The 27,677-nt window shown below is 50.4% G+C and overlaps 1 protein-coding gene across 1 annotated transcript; it reads left to right on the forward strand.

Annotated features, from left to right (window-relative positions):
• The first annotated feature begins 1,718 nt into the window (after positions 1-1,718).
• Positions 1,719-27,376, forward strand: GLDN (gliomedin). Its single transcript, XM_044438542.1, has 10 exons — positions 1,719-2,078; positions 9,163-9,214; positions 11,929-11,946; positions 13,762-13,862; positions 14,060-14,213; positions 15,619-15,738; positions 22,263-22,346; positions 22,695-22,820; positions 23,541-23,691; positions 26,837-27,376. Exons 1-10 carry the CDS (start codon positions 1,719-1,721, stop codon positions 27,354-27,356), a joined length of 1,686 nt encoding a protein of 561 aa, XP_044294477.1. The 3' UTR covers positions 27,357-27,376.
• The last annotated feature ends 301 nt before the right edge of the window (positions 27,377-27,677 follow it).

Genomic DNA, 27,677 nt, shown 5'->3' on the forward strand with positions numbered 1-27,677 from the left:
AGGGCTTAAACCCAGCAGAACATTAGTCTGTAGCTTAGTTAGGTCAGGACTCAGGAATTTCCCCCTTCCCTGTGGGCATCCCCTGTATGTGCCTGGAAAATTAGAAGTGGGTGATGACTGAATCACACATATTTCTCATGTGTGCATATGTGTCTGTGTGCACCCACATCCATGGCTCATTAACCTTAAGTCACCCAATTTGAGGTGCTAGTGATGACATATAAAGACCTTAAATGCCTTAGTACCTGGATATCTGAAGGAGCGTCTCCTTCCCTATTTGCCTGCCCACCCCTTAAGATTTGGGGCAGAGGTCCTTCTTCTGGAGCCCCCCCTTGAAGGAGATTAGGAAGGTGGGTACCTGGAGAAGGGCCTTCTCTGTGGTGGCACCCTGGTTATGGAATATACTCCCCAAAGAGGTTCTCCTGGCACCAAAAGTTTATTCTTTTCAAGGCCAGGCCAACCCCTTCTTATTTGTGCAGTATTTTAAGGTTTAAGTATTTTAATTGAGGCTTTATTGTACAGCATCAATGCTGTGCTTTAATTTGCTTTATTTTAAGACCATCCCAAGAGTATTCAGTAGCGGATGGTATAGAAAAGTTTTAAATGAATAAAAAATAAATAAACCCAGTAGCAGGTGCAGCAAACCCTGAGGGTGACCTCTGCATATTTGGATCTGAGCAAGAGCAGAGAGCGTGCGTGGCAGGCGGAAAAGAGGAAGGGATGGCACGGCGGTGGTGGGCCCCTCTACAGCCGGCAGCGTGGTGTATCCACTTTGGGCTGCAGCCTGACTACTTAAGGAGCTCTCCATGGTGCTGAACCCCATTTCTGAACTGGGCTTAGCACCACGGACAGCGCCTCTGAAGTTCGGAGAGCAACTCCAAGGGGATTCCATGGGCGCTGGAGCTGCTGTGGGGAGCAATTAGGACCCCCCCCCCCCACAGCATCATAGCGCGCACGGTTCGCTCTGGCATGTGAAAGGGGCCTTCGGTGAGCCGAGGCTTTGCTTTGGCGCTGGGGCATGTGCGAAGCTTGCGCCCTCCATGGCCACTGCCGAGCCCCTCCTCAGGCTGCCCAGCTGCGGCATTGCTGGGCCAGGTCCGTGCATCTCTTTCCCAAGCCCAGAGTCTGACATCATCCGCTTCATTGCCACGCAGGGGTCTCCAGCTCGAACGGCCCCCTCTATCTTACAGGGCAAGGCAGCTTAGAGCAGCAAGACCCGCTTCCCCTTGGGATCACTGGGGGTGCTTTTTCCCACCCTTCGCCCTCGTGTGCCTATGCTCGGACGAGCGGGGGGGGGGTCCGAGGGGCCCACGGTTACCGGCCTCCCCCCCCCCCCCCCCCCCCCCGGCCCCCCCCCCCCCCAAGGACGGGCGAGCGCGTGCCCCGCGCTCCCGCGGCTCGCCCTGCGCGCCGCTTCGTCCTTCTCCTTCTGGCCGGCGGGGTCGCCACGGGCCCTCCCGCTGCCCGCTCGCCCCTGCTCCGGCCGGCCCCTTCCCCGGCCGCCGAGGGCCGCCACTCCCCCCTCGCTTGCCGCCCCGGGAATCCCGGCGGCGGAGGGGCGAGAGAGCCGCCCACGGGGCACAGGAGCCGCCCCGGACGAGTGACATCCCGCGCCGCCCGCCGCCCGGCCCGGGAGTGCTCCGGCGCGGCGAGCGCCTGGCGAGTCGTCCGCGGGCTGCTGCTGCGGCTGCTGCTGCGAGCGGGCGGGCGGGCCGACCATGCTGGGCCAGGGCGCGGAGGGCCGGGCGCTGCGCTGCGCGCTGGCCGCCGTCGGGCTGCTGTCGGCGCTCAACGCGGCCGGCACCGTCTTCCTGCTGGGCCAGTGGAGGGAGCTGAGCGCGGAGCTGCGGGCGCTGCAGGACGAGGCGGCGGGCGCAGCCAGGCAGGGGGGGCTCCCTCCCAGCGCGCTCCGGCGCCCCCCGGAGCCCCCCGGCCCGGGGCCCGCCGGCCTCGAGGGAGCGGGCGGCGGCGGCGGCGGCAGGAACAAGAGGAGCCACCGCGGGCGCGGCCTCACCAAGGGCCACATTCGCGCCGAGAACGAGGACATGCTCATGATGATGACCTACTCCATGGTGCCGGTAGGGGGCGCGCTGCTGCAGCTGGGGCAGCTGGTGATGGGAGTGGCCGAAGAGCCAGGGAGCGGGAAGCCGGCGGGACCAAGGCTGCTTGCAAGGCTTGCTTGAGGGTGGGTGGGAAAAGCCCCTCGCCTCCCCTCCTGCTCAGATGGTTCGGGTCTCTGACCTCACTGCTCGGAGCTGTAAGAATCTCCTCCAAGAGGAGCAAGGATCTCCTGCAGGAGGGCCATCCGCTCACAGTGTTCAGCTCAGGGCAGCCTCAAGACTTGGTGGCTGCATGGTCACTAAATCTTGCTTGTTTCCATTGACGGGTGCACAGTGTGATGTGCAGTGGAGAGATGCAGTGTGCCACTGCCTGTTACTGGGGAACGTGGCTGTTCTGCTCATAGTCTGTGGGGGCAGCTGGCTGGCTGCATTGTGACCAGAATGCCTGGCTCGGTGTGATCTGAATCTGCAGACGCTCTTACTGTGAGCCTGGCACCAGGTCTAGGCCCTGCTGAGCCTTGGAACTCACTGGGTGACTTTTTGGACATTCTCTTTTCTTGGGTGCCACCACAATTTAAGCTCCTGCTGTGCATCACCATGATGGAGAGAATTATAGTTCAAGGGGCGACAAGCAACCCAAACCCAGCTCAGGCAAGGCTGGCCCATGATGGCTTTCAAAGTCATGCCTCCCCGGTGTTTGACTCTCCGTGTTTCCATTGCGAAACACTTGGGTATTTCAGAAAGGCTGAAGGGCTGTGCTGAAGGGGTGAACCAAGCCATCTCCTGCCAGATCCCTTGATTAACTCCACATTGCTTTAGTGAACAGGTGCAGTTTGGCTTAAAGCTCCTATGGCCAGTAACTAAGGCTCTGAAGAAGAATTTAGCCTTTGAAAATGGAAGGAAACGTGTACCAAAGTGGGGGAATCTCCAAGCTACAGTGGTGGGGGGAAGGGGCCAGGGCCGGGGCCAGGAGGAGGGGGCACTGCTTTCTGGGGAACGCCAGAGGGTTAATTGAATCCCTCTCCCCATCCTTTAGGGATGTTGGAAGCACCATAGAGGAATAAGGGGAAGCCTGGATAATTTTTTCAGGGTAGCATAGCCATGCAGCAAGATATGATGCAAGACATCTGGGTTACATCAGGTCAGAGAGGATGGGATTACACAACGGCATTCTTGAGGGATGCTTTTTTAATTATTTCAAGCCCTCTGACCCAGACTGCCCTTCGGTGCCTCCTCCGGCGCTGCAGCATTAATTCACATTGTGTCTGAACTGTTGTGTATCAAAAAGCTTCAGGTGTCCTGAGCCAGGTGACCCAGGAATGAAGGTGAGGTGGCAACGGTGACCCTCAGTCATTTGCAAAGGGCTGGGGAAAACAAATCTTGCCGACTTTCAATGGATGATTACTTAAGTCCAGGGTACAGAAGGGTTTCATGGGGTGCATGCATAAAACAGCAAAGTTGGAAGGGGTAAGAAGGGTCCAGTACCAATTTAGACCATCCCACTCAGATCATTGTCCAGTTTCCTTTTGAATGCCTCAAGTGCAGGAGAGCCCATGAGCTCTCCAGGCAACTGGCTCCACTCTCATATTGCTCTGACAGTGAGGAAACTTTTCCTAATATCCAGCTGGAATCTGACTTCCTGTAACTTGAGCCCATTATTCTGTGTCCTGCACTTTGGTATAAGTGAGGAGAGATCTTGTCCTTCCTCTTTGTGACAGCCTTTCAAGTACTTGAAGAATGCTATCATATCTTCCCTCCATCTTCTCTTCTCAAGGCTGAACATGCCCAGTTCTCTGTCTCTCCTCACAGGGCAGTGTTTCCAGCCCCTGGATCATTTTTGTTGCCCTTCCTTGGGCCCTTTCTAATTTTGCTGCATCTTTCCTAAATCTCAGTGCCCAGAACTGGACACAGGACTCGGATGCTGGGGGTGGGGGGTGATTGCCCTCCCAGCCCTCTGTGGGCCGGGTGATGTCAGTGCCCCGCCGCGCTTCCTTTCTGAGCTCTTGGAGCTGGGAAACGTGAAATCCTTGGCTCCGCACAGTGCCTGTTGTCCTGACAAAGGTGCCTGGCTACTCTTGGGAAGAGCAGCGGGTTGCGCCCCTATGAGCCCCACAAGCCACCAGTTTTCACCTGCCACAATGTCCTGGCCCTGATGTCATTGTAGGGCACTGGGGGCGGGGGAACTGGCAGCTCCCTTAAATATGGGTTGAGAATATTCAAGGGAAAGGGACCTTGCAGAGAGACCTGTTTCCCTAGGAGAATGAAAAATACCTCCTCAGCAAATTTTCTCAGCAAAAGGGCCTCTTGTTTACATTTCACCCTGCCCCAAATTATCTGGGGTTTTTTTTGGGGGGGGGGACATGTAACGCAGTGGATATGGGGCAGAGGGTGCTCCCTCATCCAGGGATGCCTCCATAAACCTCGTGTGTTTGGCTGGGGAGGGGGCTTCCCCTTCGAGCTTTGCTTTGGAAAGGATGCCAGCTCTGATTCCAAATGGGTGAAAGCCAAGGGCCAGCTTTTCATGGCTTATGTAACCAGCCCTTGATGCCGAGGACCATTGATGCGGATACTTTTTGTTGAGCGCTAAAGGCAGGACGATGGACTGCTGGAATGAATAAGCAGCTAATGGCCTTCTCATTTGCAATCTTTTCTCATAGGCAGTTGGGGGAGTTAATGTTCCAATTTCATCACAGATTCCGACATGCCAGCAATGGCTACACGTGTGCAGAAAATAGGTAGAGAAGAGAGGTGGATGGATGAAGCAGCATGAGGTTTTATGCTTAGGGGAACATTGCAAGAAACGCAAGGTTGCCACTGAAAATGGCAGCCCTGAGTTCTGCCCACCTTTTGGTGTTGGTAGTGCCAGCTGATTGAGGGGGACACCCTCAAGGTGTCCCACCCCTTGGCAAGGTCCCTTGATCTTCCGGCTGCATCCTCACCAGCTCGGCTCAGCATCGCCCTCATTCTGGCTCCTCACCACCACCACTACCTGCCTGGCAGCTGGAGAAACCAGCCAGCTGTGGCATCTCCTGTGCCTCCACCACTGCCATGATCTGTGCTAAAGTGAGAGGCACGTGGCTGAGCAGGCTGCAGTGGAGAAGAGGCGGAACAGCTCTAGAAGCTCTTGTTAGGGAGCCCCTGCTGGAGTGTGGGGCTCAGCAAGGACCCACGCCTACTTGGCCATGATGCCACCGTGACTGAGAACATCACATGGAATGGTTTTCTACCAGGGGCAGCCAGCAATGCAGAGCAGTAGGGAGAGAGGGTTGCAGCCCATGGGACACAAGTGGAAATAGAACACTGGGAGCAGGGCTGATGGAGGGTGGCAGGCCCAGGGCTGTCAGCTCTGGGCTGTGAGCGGCAGGAATTCTCGGCTGGAGCAACCAGGACTGGGTTAATAGAGGTGAATGGAGAACTTGGCGAGATGTTGTAGGGACAGAGGCAAAGGTAGACTCAGAAAGAAACAGGACTTGGGGACCAGCATGGAGTAGCAGGACCAGTCTTGAGGGCAGAATCAGGAACAGGCAGGAGACAAGGCACAAATGAAGACACCGGAGGAAGAAACCAAGCCAAGCATATGGACAGCCACCACAAAGAGTCATGTGGCCGCAGCAAAGCTGGGCAGGGCTGAGCGGTCTTTAATGGGTTTAATAGGAAACTATGATTCCCGGTTGGTCTCTATTACTGCAATGGTCTTAATCCTGCAAGTCATACAGATATGGTGCCAATACTACAAGGACTTGCAAAATGAACCAGGCTGCTCTCTCTATCAGGCCACCAGGAGAAGCTGCATCACTCAGGTACTGAAGAAGACCTCTGGCCATTGCTGGTAAATACTGGGCTAGATGGAAAAAATAAGCTATCCTGATATAAGGCAGTTTGTCTATATTCCCCACCCTGCCTTTTAATACTCCTGACAACCCGCAAAGGAGGTTAAAATCAGTGCAAACTAAAACACAGTGGCTTTTTCCTAACACCAATGGTGGAGAAGTTTTCCTAAGTATAGGGAGAAGAATGCTAGAGGAGTAAGGTATTCATCTTTTAAAAAGATATTAATTGCAGTCTTCTTGTAGCTTTCACAGCAGTTGCCAGCCAAGGAAAAAAGCAGGTTTTGCTATAGAAAGGAATGGTGGGGCAAAATGAAGGACACTGGCCGTTTTTCCTCCCTCCATTCATTCTTATGCCAGAATAATTTTCCTACCTCAATTTGTTCTTATGCCCACATGATATCAAAGGGCAAATCCTTTTCTTTTTCCTCTTTGCCCTTTTGCTTAACAGAGTCTGAGTGTGATTTACACTAGTTGACAAAGCAGGATGATCAGAAAGTGGGCAATCAGTCTTCTGTCTTTGCACACAAAAGCTCAGAAACCGGGTGGGAAGAGCAGGAGAAGGGACTTGGAACACACCATGTCCCAGTAAAGATAAACTGGTGTGGTTATGGAGTTGGATGCAATGGAAAATTTAGAAAAAGCCCAAAGCTGTAATAAATTGTTCATTGTGAGTTAAGTGAAAAGCGCTGCATGGAATACAAAATGAGCACTTTTGTGGTGAGCCAAGATTCAATGCTCATCAACAGGATCCATTCATTTGTATTATTTCGCTGAATAGAGCTGGCTGATGTGCCATCCCTTTCTCAAAGCCACCCAGAGGCAAAAGCCCAACATCTTTTACAAAGGCACTTAAATATCTTTGGTTTACCTGATGGAGGTCCATTTCTGGGAGAAAAACAATCAGGGAGAATGCAACCTCGTTAATTTCTCTTGATTTCTCAGTAGCTTCAATACCACTCACCTTGGAATTGAGGGTTGAGAGCCATATATGGTGGTTCTGCTCTTACCTGCTGAGTTGGTTTCAGAAGGCAGTACTGGGGGAGTTGGGGGGCATTTGCTTAACTCACTGGGATTTAATCTGTGAGGCCTGGCAAGATTCCCCCTTGTCCCTGCTCTGTTGAACACCAATATGAACAGCAGCCACCCAGCGGTTGGAGATCAGGTGTTTGCAGATGGTGCCTAGCTGGATTTCCTGGTTTCATCTGAATCACGTGAGCCTGGATGTGCCAAACTGCTGCTTGGAGTCAGTAATGGGGTGGATGAGGCTCAGTAAGTTGATGCTGAACACTGACAGGATGATGGAGGCCTTGTGACGGGTGGTTCCCCTGCTCCAGGATTTTGGTGTTCAACTGAGGACACTACCCAAGTATGTTCAGACAGAAAACAATCGTGCAATTCCCAGAGTCCTCTAGTTACAAGAATGGCCATGTGCTACTTCCTTTACTGGAAGTGGCCTCAATGAGGAGCTTGGGCAGGCAGACAACTTGCGCCCACCCTGCTTGGGAGATCCGGTGGGCAGCTGGCTTGCCCCCCTGTGCATGGAGTGCTCAACCTGGTGGAACTTTGGTCTGATCCAGCTTGGACTTTCTGATGCTCTCTCAAGGTGGCAGTGCCATCGTTTTGTTCCACCAGTGTCACCTGCCCCTTGCCCCCGCCCTCCGCTTGGCTAGCCTCCTTGCCCTCGACCTGGGGTGGGGCAGGGAAGAATTTCCCCAGCAAGAGCGTATTGCTCTTCCTTGTGATGCAAAGTGTTGGGATGTGGGGGTCTCGAATGGGCTTGTGGGTCATGCAGCGCTGCAGTCGCTTTCCATGCTGGCTTCTCCTGGGCAGCTGCTCTTCCACCTCGAGTGCCGCACCATCTGTTCCATGCTCCACGCCCCAGTTTCCATCCCTGCATGCACCCGCCAGGGATCGAAGCTGCAGCCTTCCACATGCCGGGCAGACCTCTGCCCCAAGCAGTGGCCTTCGCCTAAGTGTAGCGACCTGCAGGCCCTTTGGATGTTTGGGACCGCAAGTCCAATGAGCCCCAGCTGGTTTGGCCAAGGGACTAGAAATATAGAAACATACTGAGTTGGAAGGAGCCTCCCCAGGCATCTAGTCTGACCTCCTGCTGGCTCTGCTGTAATCCCCTGCATGTGGTTGTCCAGTCTTTCCTTGAATGCCCTCACTGATGGGCCCCCACCTCCCATGGAAGCCTGTTCCATCTCCTCGGGGACCTAGCCATCAGGAAGTACTTGCTGACCTCCAACCTGACACCCGGTTCCTTGAGCTTTGCCCCACTGAACCAAATCCTTCCCTCCATCGGGGGAGAACAGGTCACGACTGACTCCTGTGTGACATCCCTTCACATACCTACCTGTTGCTATAATATCCCCTCTGCGTCTGCTCTTCTCTGGGCTAAAAAGACGCTGCTCCTTCAATCTCCTCTCATGGTCCAGAATGACGACCCAGAGCACCTGCGGGGCAGAGCCCAGGGAGGGAGGCGCTCTGACAATGGCCTGCTCAGGAAGATCTGCAGCCGCAGAGAAGGGGCCGGGATGGACTGCGCCCTCCCAGCCACAGCATCCCCAGCCACAACACAGCTGGGCTTTTCCCCCAGACAATATATTTCGGATGAGGATGGGGAGCGGGAGGGTGCTGCCCCCGACCAAGGATTGGAAAGTGCGCTTTCTGCCACCCTCCCAGTCCCCATCGCCTGATCAGGCAAGGCCAGCCCATGGCCTTCCTTTCCGTTAGTTTAGGTTGCATCTTGCAGCATGGCCTCATTTGTCCTCATCTGGAACATACATTTCCTTCAAGTGTAAGCAAGGATCCCTGTACAAAGTGCAACCCACATGCCTCCTTGCAGAGGGAGGAAGCTTTGACCGGATTGCTGCTGATCAGCCTTGAAGGGAAATGTGGCCAGGCATGTTCATGGTTGTTGTGGTTGTGGATAAGTTTTTCTTCTAGTGCAGTGGAACTGCTTCGGTCTTTGGTTAGAAGCTTTGGATGCCAGCTTCCATCGGCCCAGTCAGGGATGGTGGGAGTCACAGACCCAACGACATCTGGAGGGCCACTCCCCACCTCTTTGGAGCTCTAAGTGCTGAGCAGAATGAGCCATTGACTCCATATGATGCCACCTCCTGTGTGGGTATTTAATTAATTTAAGCACACCCTGCTTCACAATCAGGGAATTCCTGAAATGCTCAGTGGAGAGAATGCATGTTTGTTTCTCTCCAAATCACAAATCCTGTCTACAGCCTGCAATGAAATATTTTCCTTGCAAATTTTAGGTCCGAGTGATGGTTGAATTGTGCAACAGCACGAAGGGCGTTTGCTTAACAGGTAGGTGGCAAAGCTGGGGGCTGGACACTCTGGTGGGCTTTCCTTGCGTCCTTTGGCTTCATGGCCACTGCACAGGATGAAGGCAGCTGGAAACGAGGAAGCTGCAAAAGGTGTGATGGTCTGTGGTCCAAAGGCTTCATCCAGGTGAATTGCTAAGCTTAGAGCACCGAAGCATCCCATGCCCTGATCCAGTGGCTCTTCATGCAGTTTACCTTAATCAGCTGTGACTCAGGTCATGGTCCGGAGGGGAGGCTGTCTGGTAATCCTATGTAATTCCTTCCTGGGATGGGAATAGGTGGGAGAGGAAAGAAATTAAGTTCCAGCAAAGAAAGAGGATTGAGCTATCTCCTTGGCTGGTGGTGTTAGTTCCATCCATTGATTTTTTTAAAGATCAAAAAGATCTTTTAAGCCTACTGCTTGGCCACTCGGTTTGCAATGCTTGCAGATGCTGTATCTGATGCTTGCAGATGCTGAGTTATTCCCCATGAAGAAAAGATATCTGTGTGCATGGAAATGCAGGCACAGGCAAGCGGGTTGAAATGCCAGGGATTTCCATCTCAATCTCATCTGAAATAAAGCATTCATGCTATTATTCTTGATACCTCCCCCTGCAAAAAAAGAAATGAGAGTCATGGTCACTTACAGCAAAACTGAAAGCAGATCAAATGCAAACAGCTTAAAAACAATCATTCTCTAGAATACCACCTCCAGCACCACCCCAAATAGTTTGCATCAAAACAAAGCACAATGAATTGTTGTCTGGGACATTCATTCACCGCCCCCAGTCCAGATCACAACCCAGCTAAGCGGGAGCAGGCAAGTCTGAGGTGGGAGTTGATGATGTCAGCATCCCTGCTAGTCCAAAAGTGTCAGCATTGAGTTCTTGGAAACCTGGGCTCCACTGCACCACTGCTTCCTGCACTGCCAGACGTATTGATCCCGGATCTGGGCCACTGTGTTGTTTTGGTATGGTGCTCAGATGCAATGTGCCATTTTATTTGCAGTGCAAACTGGAGATGTGGGAAGGATGTGCTAACACTAAAGAATGTCCAGACTTTAACTCCTGGATTATTTTGGCTGGCACAAGGGAAAAGGCAGTGGAGCAGCTATCCGAAGCGCAAACAGACTTGCCCAGCTGAGCATGTGTTCTGTCAAAGAGGAATGGAGTGGGATTTAGGAAGCTGCTTTGCTTGGGATCAAGGCCAGAGTTTGCTTATTGGATTTTGGAAATTAGCTTTCCACAAACTGAACTGGGGAAAGAGAGCACAAACATACTGGGTAGTTTCTGTGGTGTTCCGACAGAGACAGCAGCGAACGATGCTTTCCTGATTTTTAGGTGGGATTGACTGCTTTTTCTTCACCGCCTGGCTCGTGCTGGCCTGGATGCTCTGGGGTCTCAATAGGGCAGGAGAGCACTTGCGGAATTTTGCGGGAGCGGCATGGGAGCCGTCCCAGGAAGGCTGCCAAGGGAGCAGGGCTTCCCATTCATGCAATGACTGGGCAACAGCAGGCCCCAAAACACTCGTTTCCCAGAAGAAAAATGGCTGAGGCTGAAAGAGAAGTAACTCACCCGAGCATTTAAGTTCAAGGCTGAGGGCTGCATGTGTGCTGGGGTCTGCTTTGAATCCCAGTGACCTTCTCACCTTGCACCATGCCAGCCCCTTTGCTGAAATAATTAAAATAGGTGAAAGAACAAGCCAGACTTCAGGAGCATCAAGGGGGCTGCTGGGGGCAAGTGAGGCGTCTGCGGGTACATTGGAGCTGGTGGGCACGACTTGGGGACCCTAGTCCCAGACCAGAGTGTCTCATTCTTTGGAACCTGTACTTTCTGAATGCTGCCATGTCACGTTCAGCTCAAAGAAAGCACCGATATTTGTCTCAATGATATAATATTTTAGGATAAAATACATTCAGAAATGCATGCTTTGAGAGGGAAAACAAATCTAAAAGTGCACATTCAAAAACACTATTTCAGTACACATTTTTGTGCAGAGTTTAAGAATGTTGATTCGTGCAGAAACAGGATGGACTGGACTTAGAGTGAATGAGCACGTCTGAAGTTGGTGCTCGTGAGAAATTGACTCGTCCGTCCAGCTAGGCCAGCCAGTTGATGTCGCACCACTTTCACCCGCATTATCGTTCCTTCTAATACTGAGCCCAGTGTAGATGTGCCAGCGAGACTTGAGGCAAAATGAGGATGGCGAGAAGTAGGAGGGAGGACACACAGTCTCCACCTGCCAGAGGAAGCTGGGGTCTCTCAAGTTAGTTGGGCCCCCTATTCACTGCAGCTTTCGTTGTGCTCCGTGGAGGTGAACCTATTCACAGTCTGTGCTCAGCACCCTGGAGAGCTCCTAGACAGCTAGGCAGGCAGGCTGCAATGAAGGAAGAGTTCCACTGATGCAGGAGTCACTCATCTCCCCTACAAACAGCCACCAAAAGCCCCAAGATATATGCAGAGCCGGTAGACTTGACATGTCTCGGTGTTCTTGGAACAGAAGCTATATAGTTAAACAGATCTGAAACCAGACAGAAGATGTAGAAATGAAGCTTGCAAAATGCCTGTTGATCTAGATTTCAATGTAGATTTTGATATATAGACCTCAATGTAGTTTTCAGTATGATACCAGAAAAGTCCTTTACATAAGAATTGTCTTTTTGCTTTCAGTGTCAGCTCACACTCACCGTTTTCTCTTCTTCTTTTGTTTATTCTCTAGGACCACCTGGACTGCCAGGTAATAAACCTTTTCTATTATGTTGCCAGTGTGGAGTGGCAATGAGCATGTTGGACTGGGGACCCAGGAGATCACAGTGCTAATTCCTCCTCAGCCACGGGGCTCACGGACTGACTTTGGGCCAGTCGCTGCCTCTCAACCGCACAGGGTGGTGGTTGTGAAGATAACATGGGGTGGATGAAGCTTAATGATTTTATTATTATTATTATTATTATTATTATTATTATTATTATTATTATTATTTTATTTGTATCCTGCCTTTTTCCTACAAAGGGCTCAAGGCAGCTTACATCATTCTTCTTCTCCATCTTACCCCACAACAACAACCCTGTGAGGTAGGTTGGGCTGAGAGTCTGTGACTGGCCCAAAGTCACCCAGTTGGCTCCATGGCTGAGTGGGGACTAGAACCCAGGTCGTCTGAGTCCCAATCCCATGCTCTTAACCACTACACCACACTGGCTCTCTTTTCCGTAAGAATTTCCCCAAGTTGGTATAGATATCAGATCTAGCGCTGGATTCAGATTTAGTCATATAATATAGATCCTCTAAAATGGATTAGACAAACTAATCAGGACTAACTTTATTCCACTGATTTCAATGGATCTTTTCCACTGAAGTACAGCTAGGCTTGCATGTAACTCAGAGTTGTTTCAAGTCTCTGTATTTTTTTCTACCATGTATGCTTTGGAATCCTGCAAATCCACAAACCACTTGAAAGCAAATGCAACAGCTTCAGTCTGCTTTTAATTTTCACATGGTAGTGTCCTTTTCTTCCATATGATATCAATTAAATATTGGAAATTATGAAACTCTGAAGACACTCGTGTCACTGAACTAGGCATTGTTTTTACAACAGTTACCATTTTAAATATTGCTAAAATAGGACACATTTTCATTTGATATGATGCATTTTTAAAAGAAATAAAACATGATGTGAATTTTATTAATTTAGATATACTGTATTTACCACTGAGGCACCTCTCCTTGAATAGGAATACGAAAGCTGCCGGTGGAAAGCATCGCATCAGTTTCATAAATTGTGGGTTGTGCAACTGATGTTTAAACTAGCCCGGGTCAATGTAAGCGATGATTCCCAGCTTGGACAACATGGGATTCTGTGCCTAATTGTATATAAAAAAGTAATGCTTATGCCATTATTTATTATTAGAGGAAGGGATTCTTGGAACTCAGCTCCACCAAAGGAGCCTCTGTTTTGGACCATGCCTTGAGAAGGCATCCAATCTTGTTGAGTACGCAGTCATGCTTACCTGAACCTGGGTTTAGGTATAGTCAGTTCCTAGAAGGAATTTTGCAAAGACATCAAACGAGTCAATCTTAAAGGAAATCAACCCTGACTGCTCTTTAGAAGGTCAGGTACTGAAGATGAAACTCAATTACTTTGGCCACCTAATGAGAAGGAACAACTCACTGGAGAAGCCCCTGATGCTGGGAATGATTGGTGGCAAAAGGAGAAGGGGACGGCAGAGGTTTAGGTGGCTGGATGGAGTCACTGGGGCAGTGGGTGTTGGCTTGGGTGGACTCCGAGGGATGGTGGAGGACAGGAGGGCCTGGAGGAATGTAGTCCATGAGGTCGTGATGGGTTGGGCACGACTTTGCAACTAAACAACAAAAAGAAGGAATTTTGCCCAGGGACCACAGGTATGCCTTGAACTCCATGAGAAAGGAGTGGGATATAGGGAGAAAGGTGGGGTATACATGTAATTAAAAATGAAAGAATTGAATAAATATTTGGTAATGATGGCTGATATCCTGTCTGAAAAGAAGGGATGTCTAAAATGCTTTCTTGTTGATCAGGTCCACCTGGTATTGATGGATTGCCTGGCTTGAATGGCTCAGATGGCCTTCCTGGGATTCCTGGACAAAAGGGAGACTCCGGAAAAAGAGGAAAAATGGGTATATTCTCAGATCTCAGAGATAACTGGATATTGTTTTCTTTATGTATCGTTTCCTATCCACCCCCTTTCCTAGTTCTGTGCTACTAATTCAGAAGCTGAGACCTTTTCTGGTCACTGTCCGATTTCAGACTTCACTCCTAACCTTCTTTAATCCTCCCTGTTGCATCTCACGCTTAGTATTTCACATTCCTGTTGACTTGGTAGGGCCCAAAGGAGATCCTGGAGAAAAAGGTGAAAAGGGAGATCCTGGTGAAATCGGCTTACCTGGGAAAGAGGGGGCACGAGGAGAAAAAGGATCCAGAGGAGCCAAGGGCAACAAAGGCGATGCCAACAATGAACTGATAGCAGAAGGTGAGAGGAAATGTGGTCGCAGAATTATGCTTTGATGCAGCCTCCTCCAGCCTAATGCCCTGCAGAGGTTGTTGTTGTTGTTGTTGTTGTTGTTGTTGTTAGAACATTTCTATGGTTCTGGGTCCTTGGCCAGGAATCCTGGGAGTTCTTGTCCAAGGCATTTGGAGCTTTTTCTCCAGATACTAGACAGCTGGGATCTGGACATGCAGGGTACCAGCTTGAGGAAGTGCATGGTGAAAAACAAAAACTGGCTGTCCAGCTCCCATTGAGTGATCTTATGCTTCGTGAATTGTTGCCTTTGCCCCCGTTTTTGCCTGGTGCATACTTCAAGCATCTTTGTTGCTGGGTCCATGGATTCATTGGTGGACTTCAGGAAAGCCACCAACGCTCAGCCTCCATCCATCCAGCTGGGGATAGGAGTGTCCAGTCTCAAAGAATGTCTTGGTAATGTCTTAAGGAGACTCCCACTGGGTCAGACGAGGGCTGTCCAGTCTACCATCCTGTTCCCCACCATTGCCAACCAGATGCCACATGGGAACCCCACCAAGACATGAGGGAATGACCCTTTCGCAAGGTGACTGATCTGGGAGGTGGTGTGTGTATCCAACGAGGGTTGTTCCTTCATTGCAAGGGGACGCATCCTGCTGTTCAACTGAAAATCCTTCCAGAGTGATGTGCTCTGCAGAGTTCAGCAGTAAGATGGCTTCTGCTTGCAGGTTTGCAGTCTCAAAAAACATGACAGAAAAGGCAAAGGATTTGGGAGGGTGGAGAGAGAAGAAGCAAGCGAAGCACTCGTTCTTAGTTACCTGTGTAGTCCTAGCAGTCAAACTGTCTTCTCAGAAGTGGCTGCAGTGCAGCTGCTGACTGCAGAAGGGGCGAGATGACCTTCCTTCTCTTCCCCCAAAGTGTCACGCCCTAAAGTCATGGGGTCCTTTTGCCTGTTCAGAAAGTACCCACCCCCCACCCCAGTTTCAAATGCAGCTTCCTTTCCCATCGCTGGAGAAGGGCTGTGCACAGCCGCCTGCACTGGCAGGGGAGGGAGGGCAGGGAAGGGAAGGGAAGGGCCCTGCACAGGCTGAATTTGTCCACCGGCCAGACATCTTATGGCCTCATCTAGAGCAAACCAGTTAAAGGTCTCCGGTTAGATCCCAGTGTTCGTCCTGCCCATTCCTGGCATTAACAACTTCGCATTGAAGCTGTGGATCTAACTTTGGCATAGGGCAGTCGGAAACTCTGGGATTGCCAGGTGAAGCCAGTGTTGGCTCACGGACTCTGGTTGGTCCAGATCTGAAACTGTGACCAGCCAAGAGAGAAGTTCCCACACACAGGACCTGCTTGAAAGCATCTCCTGGCCTGACGGCTACAAAGCTCACTTGCGGTTGTGCTTCCTCTTCTGCTTGCTCAGGTGAGAAGGGTGATCCTGGCCCACCAGGCCCCCCCGGCCCGCCAGGCCCCCCCGGGCCCCCAGGGAAGCGCAAAGGAAAACCCCCAGCTCAGGAGAAGATCTACAGTGCTGAGTGCACAGGTGAGTGCTTCTTGACGATGCAGTGCCGCGGCAGTTCCTGTCCAACAGGTGCGAGCCTCTGCCCTGTACCAAAGCTAGAACATCCTGCCAGGATGGCTGTCCAGCCTCTCCTGAAGGACCCCCATGTGGGAGAGCCCAGCAGACCTTTGGGGAACTGGCGTCTTTGTCAAGGTGCTCTTACTGCTACGATGCTTCCACTGTTTGACTGGAACCCACCCTCCTGCCGCTTAAATCCGGAAGATGGATTTAAGAGCTGAGAGTGAGCTTACGGCAGCCTCTCGGGCGCTTGAAGAGCGCAGCCCTGTCCCAACAGTCTTCTCCTTGCCAGGGTTTTGCACAGGGCGAGGGACTGCCCTTAATTTCACCCCTTCTCTCTCACTCCCCGAACGTGAACTCAGATCAGTAGTTGGAGTGAGTTTATGGGAGAAAAGACACACCCACCCAGCATCGTCGGAGAGACCAAAGAGCAGGGAGATCTCATGGGCTTGCATGGACAATTTGCTTCTAGGAGTACAGCTCAGGGTCTGGAAAGGACAAGGCTGTGTTTAAATTAAAAAACTCCACTGGTGGTCTTGGGAAACAGGTCTCCCCACAACTATGAGCCTTTTATCTGGTGTTTTGCTGGAGGCCCAGAAAGATTGGCTCTGTATCTGTGCATCTTGATAGCCGCTTTGGGTAGATTTGGCTGAGAACTCTGACAGTGCAGAGAGACTGTAGATCACAAAGTCACAAAACTGGAGCGGGGCTTTGGTAGACCATCTAGGTCAGTGCGGGGAATCCTGAGCCAAGGCCTCTCTCCATGAAGAGTTTCAAGTGAGGGAGAGACCGGGTCAAGTGTGAGCTTGTGCGATCGACCCCTTTGCAAGGACATTGACTTCTGCCATCTGGAGCCTGTTGCAAAAGACACATGTTTGGAATTAAAGGGTGTGTTTTGCATGCAGCGCTCGCGGTCCTTCTGTGCACAAAACCACATCAGAAGCTCTCGTCTTCTCAGCAGCATCGCTGGGTGGGAGGATCTGCTCCGTGGCGTTCGTCGTCAGAGCAGTGAGATCCTGGCCAAGGTACTGGAAGCCATCCAGGGACCTGCTGTGCCTCTGGATCAACCTTCTCCTGCCTCTGTTCTAGGCCACAAAGTGGGGCATCAAAGGGTCCCAACAGGCAGCTGCCCAGAGAAGAAGCTCACCAGTCCTGCAGGCATTGGCCTCCACTGCCCAACTGTTCTTACCCCTCGGGATGGTCACTCGAGATCTCCTCTCTGGCCACTTAACCCTGTTGGATCTAGCCCTGCCCTGGTCATGGCTCCCTAGCTTTGGCTGCAAGAGCGAATAACCTCAGGGCATGATGACAGGGATGGATAAATCGTTTTTCTGGCAAAAGCATTTTTTTTACAAGCGTGGATTCTCAGCCTTTCATGCACAGGTTAACTGCTGCCTGCACTCCAGTGCAGTTGATTCATTGATTAAATCTTTATCCCACCATTTCCCCTTTTGGAAGGAACCCAGGGAGTCTCACATGGCCCTCATGCTTTCCATCTTCACAGCACCCCTGTGAGGTTGGTTAGGCTGAGGGTCAGTGACTGGCCCAGAGCTTCATGGCTGCCCAGGGGCAGAGCTGGGACCTCCTGGGTTCCAGTCCAACACGCTCATGCGCACCACTGCGCTGCACTGGCTGCCTTTCAGAGAGCCGTGCTGGTGTGCCGATCCCATCGGGAACCTGCCTGCAGATCTGGTGCTAGAGGAATTAGAAGCGTCGAAAGACACGTATTCTTTCTGCAGAAGCTGAGAGCTTCCATGTGGCTTTGCACGTGTTGGAGAAGGTGGCTGCATGATGCTCGTGATACCATTAGTATTGCTAGGGCTGCCTGAACCCTTCAGAAGGATTGTGTGCATGCTTTGCACGAACGCTTTGTGCAGTGTGCAGCATGCCCCCCCCCCCTTTAATAGCAATGTCATTTCCCACCACCAGCATGTGCAGGATCATCCGGACACCAGTCAGGCAGCTTCCGTGATGCTCCCTGCCCACAGCTGGCCAAGTGGCAACAGTGGCGGTGACCCTCCCTCCCCACTCCTTAAACCATTCCAGCTGCAGCTATGCCAATTCCAAGCAAGGGTATTGAGACACTGTGCCATCACTCTGAATTGGCTTCCCGCCCCCTGCTTTCAGATATTTCATCACAGTATGATCCCCAATATGATGTTTTGATGATGCCGACCTCCAAGTGAATGGGAGAGAAGGCCTCACAAAGAAGGTGGGCTTTGGGGGGGTGGTGAAATGGCATGAGAGAGTTGGTAATTTGGGCTCTGAACAGACAGCCTGGAGTGTGTGTGTGTTGCAAGCTATGGGTATGGTTTCTATTCATTCCCTGCTCTAAATTCCAGTCTCTTGTCATCTGAGGGCTCGTGGTGTCTGAAAAGGGAGGCCACATATTGCGGAATCATTTCCTTTTGTTTATATTTCACTGCTCAGCTGGCCATGAGCCAAGCCATTTACATGTAGCCTTCCTTCCTTCCAGGCCCAGTCCTGCTTCACTGTTATAGTATTGACAGCATCCTATGGGTTCCGGATGTTTTATTTGAATTCATGGCCATTGCAGCTCATCTGTAGGTTTGCATTCAGTGTCACACTCATTTAGGCTTTGGACACGTTCTCCTTCGCTGCCAGAGGGATTGCTACTCCATTTCTGCACTGGGGTCAGAAATCATAAAGCAGCTCACTTTTGCCGTCCTATTTCTGGAGCATCTCACCTTTCAGGCGTAAGATGGGCCCTGTCTTTAGTAATGTGCCTGTGAAGTGGGAACATGGCCCTCTTCCAGTGCTCAGAACAGAACGTACCACTTCAAGGATGCTGGAGAAGAACATTTCTCTTGCTCTCTCCTCTTTGTACTATTTTGGGGGCTGCTTGATTAGCTCGCTGTAGGAATTGGCGCCCCACTGGTTCCATCCCCTGCTGTGTCTAGCTTCTGTCTTATCTAATGAGAAGAAACGGAGATAATGTGTGGTATGGATATGAACAGCCGTTTGCATTTGAGGTTTCCACTAGCCTTGGCTTGGCTAGTGGAGACCGCAAATGAGCTTACCCCAGTGCTTAACCCATCAGTTTCTCACAGCTCAGTGGTAGAACACACGCCTTGTTTGCACAAGTGGCCAGGATCAGCCCAACGTTTTGGACTTCAGTACCCCTCAGTCCTGGCCATTGTCCCTTCTGGCTGCACCTGATGGGAGCTGTAGCCCAAAACATCTTGAAAGCACCAGCTTGGGGAAGTCTGGTGTAGAGAAGGCTGAGCTCGGCCGACTTGGTCTCAGGTGGCTTCCTGGGTTCATCTTGCCCTCATTCTGCTGGCTGAAGTTCTGATGCAGACGTCTGAGAGCTGGGTGCAAGGTTCCGAGATGGAAGAGCTGCGACTGGGTCTCCATGCTTTAAAGCAATTTTCAAGAGTTTGATTCCCTGATTTTGCTTGGGGTAGTAGCACTTGGGGAAGTTTGTTTTCAACCCTTTCCATAATATGGTTTTTGAGATTTAGGTGCCCACCATGATATTTGCACTGTATGTGTTTGGTAGGATGATGCAAACAGTCACAATACAGGCATGAGTTTCCCATCATCCCTGTGGGACTGAGAATAACATTGAGGAACGGTTAGTGTAGATCTGGAGAAACAGCACAGGAGGAAAGTACCAGAATCATAGTCATGCTGAACTCCCAAACGATGTTTAAGAAATGACTGCAGAGCTCGATTTTGGCAGCAAGCCTGCAAGCGGACCTCTCACAAGGAGTAGCAGGCTTCAACACGCAGCATTTCTGACTGCTGGCCACGCTGGTAGGTGCTTCTGGAATTTGCTGTAAAACATCTGGAGATGTGTCACTGCTCACTCTAGCTTGAAACCATGGCTTAACTTTGGTTAAGATAGATTTCCCATCTTTCCATCCACTTTACTTACATTGTGTCTCTGAGGAGCAGGACTTAGTTCGGCAAGTTAAGCCATGGTTCAGTGTACGTCCAAATCATAGCATGGTTAAGTGAGGTAACTGATCTGAGTCAAAGGTGAGGTTCAAGCCCAATATGGGACTGACCCTTTCAGTGAGGAAACATCTCTAGAAGGAGGAACAAGCTCTCCTGAAATCACTGAGCTTAAGGGTATCTCACTCTGCAACGGACTGTGGCCTGTGTGTACTAGCTTTCCTTTTTCTGACATTGTTCAGCCCACGTTTAATTCTTCTGGGATTTTGGCTTCAATGTGCAAGCAGTGGTTCTCTTACATTGGCAAAGCTCCACATGCACATGGTATTCCTGATTCCTTTCATGCCCAGGGAGATGGCTTGTGTGCAGAAGCAAGACTGTACCCCGTGAGCTCTTGAAATCCAAGCTTCCTCCAGTGGTAATAGACTCTGCTGGCTCCAGCTTTTGGAGGACCCTTGGGCAAGCCTGCCAGGGAGCCCCTGATGACCACCATGGTCTTCAGCTGCTATTGCCCCTCCTGCCATTTCCCAGCATTGCTGTCCTTTTCTCAGCTGGCAGGGCATCTCTTGCTCCTGCTTCTCTTCACCACCACCACCACCTGGGCCAGCACGAGAAGCAGATGAACAGGCAGCTTGCAACCGTGAAGGCCAAGTCGGGGGGCTGTTGTCCCTGGGTGGTGCCCAACCGTGCCTGCACTTGACGCCAGCCCTGGTAGTGAGCCTTGCCTGAGCGATGGGCATGGCTATGACTTTCAGACTGATGTCTAGATACGTATCTTACAGAGAAATCTTCAGGCCTTGGATGAACTCCAACTGAAAACATCGCTGGCCTTAGACTTTCTGTTTCTTTTTGTTAAAGGTTATTCCAAAGCACAAACCCCTGCTGTTAGCTTCTTCGGGAATGTGAGCGCAGGCCTTGACTGTTCCACAGGAAAAGATTACATGCTGTTTAAGGGTGCTGCTGTTACTCTTAAGGACATGAACTGGGGAAAGTGGATGGAGATGATCACACAGACACACACAATAAGCAATAGCTTTAGGAGAGCAAAGGAAGAGACTTCATCAATGTGCAATTTATCTGTGGCTTTGTGATGCATCCAACCTGCTGGGTTTTTTGATATTATGTGATATACAGACACAAATGATGCATAGAAGCCACCAGACTTGGTGCGTATGTTGCAAATGTCAATTCTTCCCAGGTAAGGACCCCTTAAGAGGAACAGCACATACTTCAGCTATGGTATTACCTTGGTTTAGCACGTATTTCCCTCTCACCTTCTTCTGCATCCCCCCCCCACATTACCATGTGCTTTAACAAGCAATAGAGCCATTCTGTGATAAAACCTGAGATTGTACCACATCTCAAGTCCTATAAAAATGACACCTTATCACGGACACTGAGGAAAATTAAGTCTGCCCCTATCTTTTTCCTGAGCGTCCTTTGGTGCATTGTATAATTTGGGATGATACTGCCTCTCAATTTCATGGCCTGATGACTTAAGAACAAGAACATCAAACAGCTCAGACTGTCTGCATTGTTTTGCTTAGTTTTCTGAATGTACTCTTTCAAAACCTGCCAACTCTTTCCTCCTCACAGCATATGTTATCTAAATCTACCCCCCCCCACCCCCAACCCTGGAATAAAGCCATTTACAGTGTTGGTTGCTCCAGCAATAAACCTGTCCAAACCTAAATTAAAAAAGAAAGAAAAGAAAATACCAGAAATTGGATTTGGCCAAAGAAACGACCAGCTAGGAAGTTCCATTTCAACCATATTCATTTTATTGAGATATTTAAAAAGCCACAGCAAGATCTGGCTATCTAGAAATAGTTCTACCTTTATTAACTGAAACTAAACAAAGATGCAGGGCTTGGGAAGATGTGGACTAGGATCTCTGTGACTGGGCTAATATAATATCACAGTACGCAATGCTTAATCCATTCATTGTAAACTGGACTTTATCCTGATGCACTGGATCAAAAACAATGAAACCCAAGACAATGTACAGCCACAAGTATTGTCAAAACCGTCATCAATGCAGTTGTGTAATAGTTCCATATTGCATAACAATATTCAGACATAGAACAGTTGGAAGGGCATTTCTAATCTTAGGACTGTATCTGTGTTATGGTACTTCTGGCACCAGATTTAATAAGGGCTGTTCTACTTTTTGCTTTGTTTTTAAGCAAAGACCATGTTTCTTTAATATTCCTAGTGCTTCATTTTAAAGGTCTAACTTTGATGCTGTACTGTAAAAGCTTTCTTTAGCTTTTAATTTTATTTTTTGAAATTTCGCATGCTGTGCACTGCTTTAACATTTCTATTATTATCATATGGTTTTTACTGTCTGCAAGTCCCTCTGGAAGCTTTTATTCTGAAAACCTTTAAATAAATAAATGCTATGTTTTGAGGTGGTATTTTTAAAATGCTGAAACAATACAAAAATAACCAGTGGATCAACAATTATTGTTGCTTGTCTGTTTCGACTGCTCTGCAAATTAAAATTGCCTGCCCAAAGAATCATAGCTGTTTTTTTCCCCCTCCCTCTTTCCTGTCCACAATTTTAGGGGAAACGTGTGCCATCCCGAATGATGATACCTTACCTGCAAGAGCAAAAGAACGGGCACACCTTTATCAGCCCAGAAAACCCGGTAATCCATTCTAAGCTTGTGCTAAATTACTACCTCCTGGCCCAGAACTAATGTTCCCCATACTGGGAATGCTCTCCCCTAGAAGATTCAGCTGGAGCCTTCCTTATATTCTTTCCGGCACCAGGCAAAGACCTTCCTTTTAAAATAATATTTTAACAGTTAATGCCACTTGACCTTTGTTTTTGTATTCTTATCTCTATTTTATTGATATTGTGTTCACTATGTTGCGATTGGTTTTCATTGTGTATTATCTTGTGATTGTGAGCTGCCCAGAGGTGCTGTGGCACAATTAAACAGCATGCAAATGTTTTGAATAGATAAATAAATAATGCTGTGTCTCCACCTCAGAATGCCTCATTGAATCCATTGGAAGCCCTTCTGAGATTATAAAACTGAGACAGAGCTATGGAGCGTGGATGATGGATCTTTCAAACAGAACCGATGAGAAGATTTGGATCGCCGAGCATTTTACAGGTTGGTCTCGGCTCTTGCTGCTCGCTGAGCCACCTCAGCCAAAACCACCTCACAGGGTGGTTGTGAGGGTGAAACGACAAGCGAAGGTGCCATCTACACACCCCTGAACTCAGTCACACAGGAGAAAAGCTTAGCAGGCACTGTGATCGTTCTGTGACTGCCTGCTTGGAAGGGCAGAGAGCTACTTTCCCAAGACGGTTGCTGGTAAGAACAGGTGATTGCATGGGAGCATGTTGTAAAAAGAATTTGTGAGACTTCTCAAATGTCTTTCTCTTTGGAAAGAACTGGAAATTAACAATCAAAAGCAAATGTGGGAGAAACCAACATGGACAGAATCATAATCCTTGGCCCAGGGCTTTGAGTGTTAAAAACCTGGTGTGAATTCAACTCTGCTTCCTGCTAAATTGGAGGTGCCGCCTCTTCTTTGCTGCTCTTTCACAGTAGCCATGTGGCAGGCAGGTACAAGGTGGATCTCTCCTTATTGGAGACGGTAATCAGGGATCTACCAAGCAGATGGGAAGACGCAGCATCCAGCTTTGGGCAGAGCAAATCCTACAGCAATTTTGCTTTGTTTCAAGGGCAACCCTTCCGTGCCCTTCTTGCCCTTTCAAAATGCAGGGGGAAATCATACCCGATTTCTATAACTGGGTGATCCAAGGAAGTCTGGCAGGTTCCACGGATGCACATTGCAATGCCTACCATGCCTCCTCCTTCGCACAGGTCACATCATCCGAGAATACCAGGACATTGTGGCGCTATGGAACAACAGTTACAACACCACGGAGCTCCCCTGGCAATATTACGGCTGCGGCCACGCCGTCTACAACAACGCTCTGTACTACCAGCGTGTGGGGCGCAACATCATTGTGAAGTAAGGGGCCCGAAGAAGGACTGGCAATTTCTGCCATCGCAGTCACTGCTGGCTGGGGAGGGGGATCCGGGCACCCCTCCTGGAGGAGCAGACGTGACCCTCTTTCAGCCACAGGCCATATTTCATTTTGGGGATGCTCTGGGGACAATGGAGGGTGGGCCAAAGGCAAGGTGGAGCGGGAGCAAGGGGTGTGAGGACCGCCTTCCCAAATTTATTCATTCATTTAAAGTTTTTCTATGCCATCCATTACTCAAAAAGTCTCTGGGTGGCTTACAAGGAACAAAAACCATAACAGCAACAACGCACAGCACACTGCATCTATATATAGTGACAAAAGCAAAGATAAAGCCAACTCATCATTAAAATACCAGGAAACTAAAAAGGTCTTTGCCCGGCACTGAAAATAATAGTGTGATGGCACAAGGCAAACCTCCCTGGGGAGCGTATTCCACACTCGGGGCACCACCGCTGAAAAGGCCCTTCTCCGAGTAGCTACCCTCCTGATTTCCTTTAAAGAGGGTTACCGGAGAAGGGCCTCTGCCTCCGATCTCAAGGGACAGTCGACACATAGGGAAGAAGGTGCTCCTTCAGGTATCCAGGATGCAAGCTGTGTAGGGCCTTATAGGAGACTCCTGCAAGTCCCTTGGACAGCAAGCTGATCAAACCGGTCAGTCCTAGAGGAGATCAACCCTGACTGCTCTTTAGAAGGCCAGATCCTGAAGATGAAACTCAAGTACTTTGGCCACCTAATGAGAAGGAAGGACTCCCTGGAGAAGAGCCTAATGCTGGGAACAATAGACGGCAAAAGAAGAAGGGGGCGGCAGAGGATGAGGTGGCTGGATGGAGTCACTGAGGCAGTTGGCGTGAGCCTAAGTGGACTCCGGGGGATGGTGGAGGACAGGAAGGCCTGGAGGAATGGTGTCCATGGGGTCGTGATGGGTCAGACACAACTTCGCGACTAACAACAACAACAACAAGGTTATTACCAGCACCTTAAATTGGGCCCGGAGTTTAATTGGCAGCCAGTGTAAGCGACACACTGATCAAATGATCAGTGACATTGTACAAATGACCGGGATATGGTCACTTCCAGCTCTTACTGCCTTAGGAGAGGCAGTTCAGCCTTTCAGGTAGAAGCTGGGAACCCAGCACAGGATCCACTGGGGAAAGGGGGCGGGCTGAGCGAATGGCGTGTGGCCCTCAAGGGGCCCCCGGATGGCCTGATTAGGACTGGCTCTGGAGGCCCTGCAGTTGCAGAAGGGCCCAGGATGTGGGGCAGGGGAGGCGGGTGTAGAACTTTGGGGCAGCCCCTGGGAGATGGTAGCAGGGACACTAACATGGCCCCCAAGAGGAGAAGCTGTTGATACAGGTTTCCTGGGTGGAAGCACGTGGGCTGGTTGATCTTTGAGTGGGTGAACATCAGCCTGTGCCAGGACCGCTCTCCACTCAGCCACTGCGCACTTGGAAGAAACCTGGTATTTTCCCGAATGCCCAACAAATGATGCCCCCGAACTCTGTCTCTAGCAGCAGAAGTGAACCACCTTTTCGTCCATGTTTTTCTTTGGCCGCTCACTTACTGTCAGTGAAAATTATTGGTCCAGAGGGCTTGATCCAGATTAGAAGCACAGTGTGGACCTGCTAAACCCAGCTAGGCACCTTTCCTGGATTCCCCCTTGCACATATCTTATTTTATGTTTTTAATGAGTCTCTCCTGCCTTTATTCCTCTTGGAAAGAACCCAAAGCAACTTAGATGGTCTTCTTCCTCCCCATGTTATCCTCTCAACAACCCTTTTAGGTAGGTCGGTCTTTGGCTGCATGGGGGTGGGAACCCAGCTCTCCAAGCCCCAGACCAACACTAACCACTGCACCTGCTCTCTGCCGTTCTAGTATGAAAGAAGGAACAACTCAGCCCCTCAACTTCTTCAGTCAATCTGACTATTTGGAGGTGACAAAGACCCATCTGCCACTGCCGTCTGTCCATCTACCTCACTCTTGCCATGAGTGCTTGCTTGCCCAGTGTTCACACTGGGCTGTGTCTCATACTTGTTTGAAGAAGTTTCGCTCTTATCCCCTCTTGGCAGATTCCTGCAGGAAATCTGTCTCTCCCTTCAGGTTTTGCGGCACTGCCGTTTTATCAAGATTGGCTTTCAAGCTCACGGTGGTGCACAAGTCCAGCCGTTTTGGATGTCATTAGCTTCCATTGTGTAGGAGCTGCGAGAAGGAGATGATGAGACCTTAGCCTTGGCTTCATGGGATGTGTTGGCAACATTTCCAGCCAAATTCAGACTGGCCTCTGGTGCAACGCAAGCTCCAATCAAACTCCTGATTTGGAGCCAACAACAACATCTCCCTTTGAAGGCAGCTGGCTGGTAGCTTCTCCCTGCTCTGTCGTAGGTGGAGATGGAACCAAACCAAGGAAGGTGCTTCCTGGGATGGCCATTAGTTCTGTTCAAGGTGCTCTCCTTCAAGCACAGCCAGGACTGCATTTGGGAGAAGACGCTGAAGGCTTTGAGGCATGGGCTTCCTCTAGGAAGAGCTTGCGAAGACGCGCCAGTTTGGTTCGCAGTGCTAAAGCCGTGATCCAAATGGTTTCCTTGCCTGGAAAATGTCCCAGGCCAGATGGTGCGATAGCCCTCAGGAGGAAGGTGGGAGGCCCTGGGTGCCCCTAGCAGCCTATAATTCCCATAAGCCACAACCATCATGGCAAATGGTCAGAGAGTAGCCCTAAGTATCTGGGCAGTGCCCACTGCCTCCGTCTGGATGTCCTCTCCTGCCAGAGCTCTGCAGCATCCTTGGAACGTGCAGGGCACGGCAATGCCTACTCTCTGTAGTGCCCAACCTGTGGGACCTTCTCCCAGAAGGGCTGCAGCTGGCTCCTGAAGTGATTAGGATGCTGCTAAACGCTTCTGCTCAGTCTGCCATGCCCTGGAGGGCCTGCTGGGACCTTGAAAAGAATTCTGTGATCTTGTAGGGGTTTCTGCTTCCTATGCCCGATGCGCCAAAATTGAGATATTGCCCTCGAGTCACAGGGGAGACTATGAAGAGCCAAACCGTTGGAGCTCCACCTGTTTCGTTCTTCCATTCACTGAAAAACCATTTCGAGCCCCGACTCACCCCACCTTTCCCCCTTAACATTTCTTGCAGGTATGACTTTGCCACACAGGAATCCCAAACCCTCCAGATAGAGAATGCCTGGTACTATGACCGCATGTACCTCTTCAGCGCTTCCAAGTCCTACTTCAGTGTGGCAGTGGATGAAAATGGACTTTGGGTGATGTACCATTCCCGGCCCGACGGGCACATCGCTGTTGCGCAGCTGGACGAAGAGACGCACTCCGTGCTGCGGAACATCAACACCACCTACCCGCAGTCCAAAGCTGGCAACGCGTTCATCGCCTGCGGGGTGCTGTACATCACGGACAAGAACCACGCCTGCGTGGCGTTCGCCTTCGACCTCTTGCGCGAAAGGCAATTCGACGCCAGCTTCAAGCTGAACCTGTCGCTCTCCGACGCGCGTTTTGAGAGGCAGCTCTTCCCGCCCAAGCAGGACAACACGGACTTCGTGCCCGTCCTGGCCATGCTCTCCTACAACGCGGTGCACAGGAACCTTTACACATGGGAGCACGGCTTCTTAATGCGATACCCTGTCCATTTTGCCAGCTGAGTGCCCTCGATGCTGTGCCCACCAAGCTGCCTTTGCCTTCGTAAAGGAGGAATCCATTTTGGAGGGCAAGTTTTTAGTAAATACACATTTCCTATTTAAGGAGAGTTGAACAATGTGTGTTTGTTTGCACACACACACATATAGGGAAGATTATGAACCAGTGTGTGGATTATGCAAGTAGGCTGCTCTTGGCTTTATAGAACAAAGGCTGCATAATATTACGGCTGATGTCCATGCCAGCAAAACCCAAAGAGCCTTTTGTTTCCTTGCGGCAGTCTGTCTGTGAGTGTGCGTGTGCATCTGTGTGTGGAAAGGGGCTCG

Source organism: Varanus komodoensis, unplaced genomic scaffold (assembly GCF_004798865.1).
Source record: "Varanus komodoensis strain SLA01 unplaced genomic scaffold, ASM479886v1 scaffold33, whole genome shotgun sequence".
NCBI classification, from domain to species: Eukaryota; Metazoa; Chordata; class Lepidosauria; order Squamata; family Varanidae; genus Varanus; species Varanus komodoensis.

What these genes read in the sequence shown, in the direction of transcription:
- GLDN (XM_044438542.1), top strand. Translation starts at nt 1,719, where the DNA reads ATGCTGGGCCAGGGCGCGGAGGGCCGGGCGCTGCGCTGCGCGCTGGCC. An exon ending in GATCGCCGAGCATTTTACAG is followed by an intron (nt 22,821 to 23,540) that starts GTTGGTCTCGGC and finishes TCCTTCGCACAG; the next exon opens with GTCACATCATCCGAGAATAC. An exon ending in GGGCGCAACATCATTGTGAA is followed by an intron (nt 23,692 to 26,836) that starts GTAAGGGGCCCG and finishes CATTTCTTGCAG; the next exon opens with GTATGACTTTGCCACACAGG.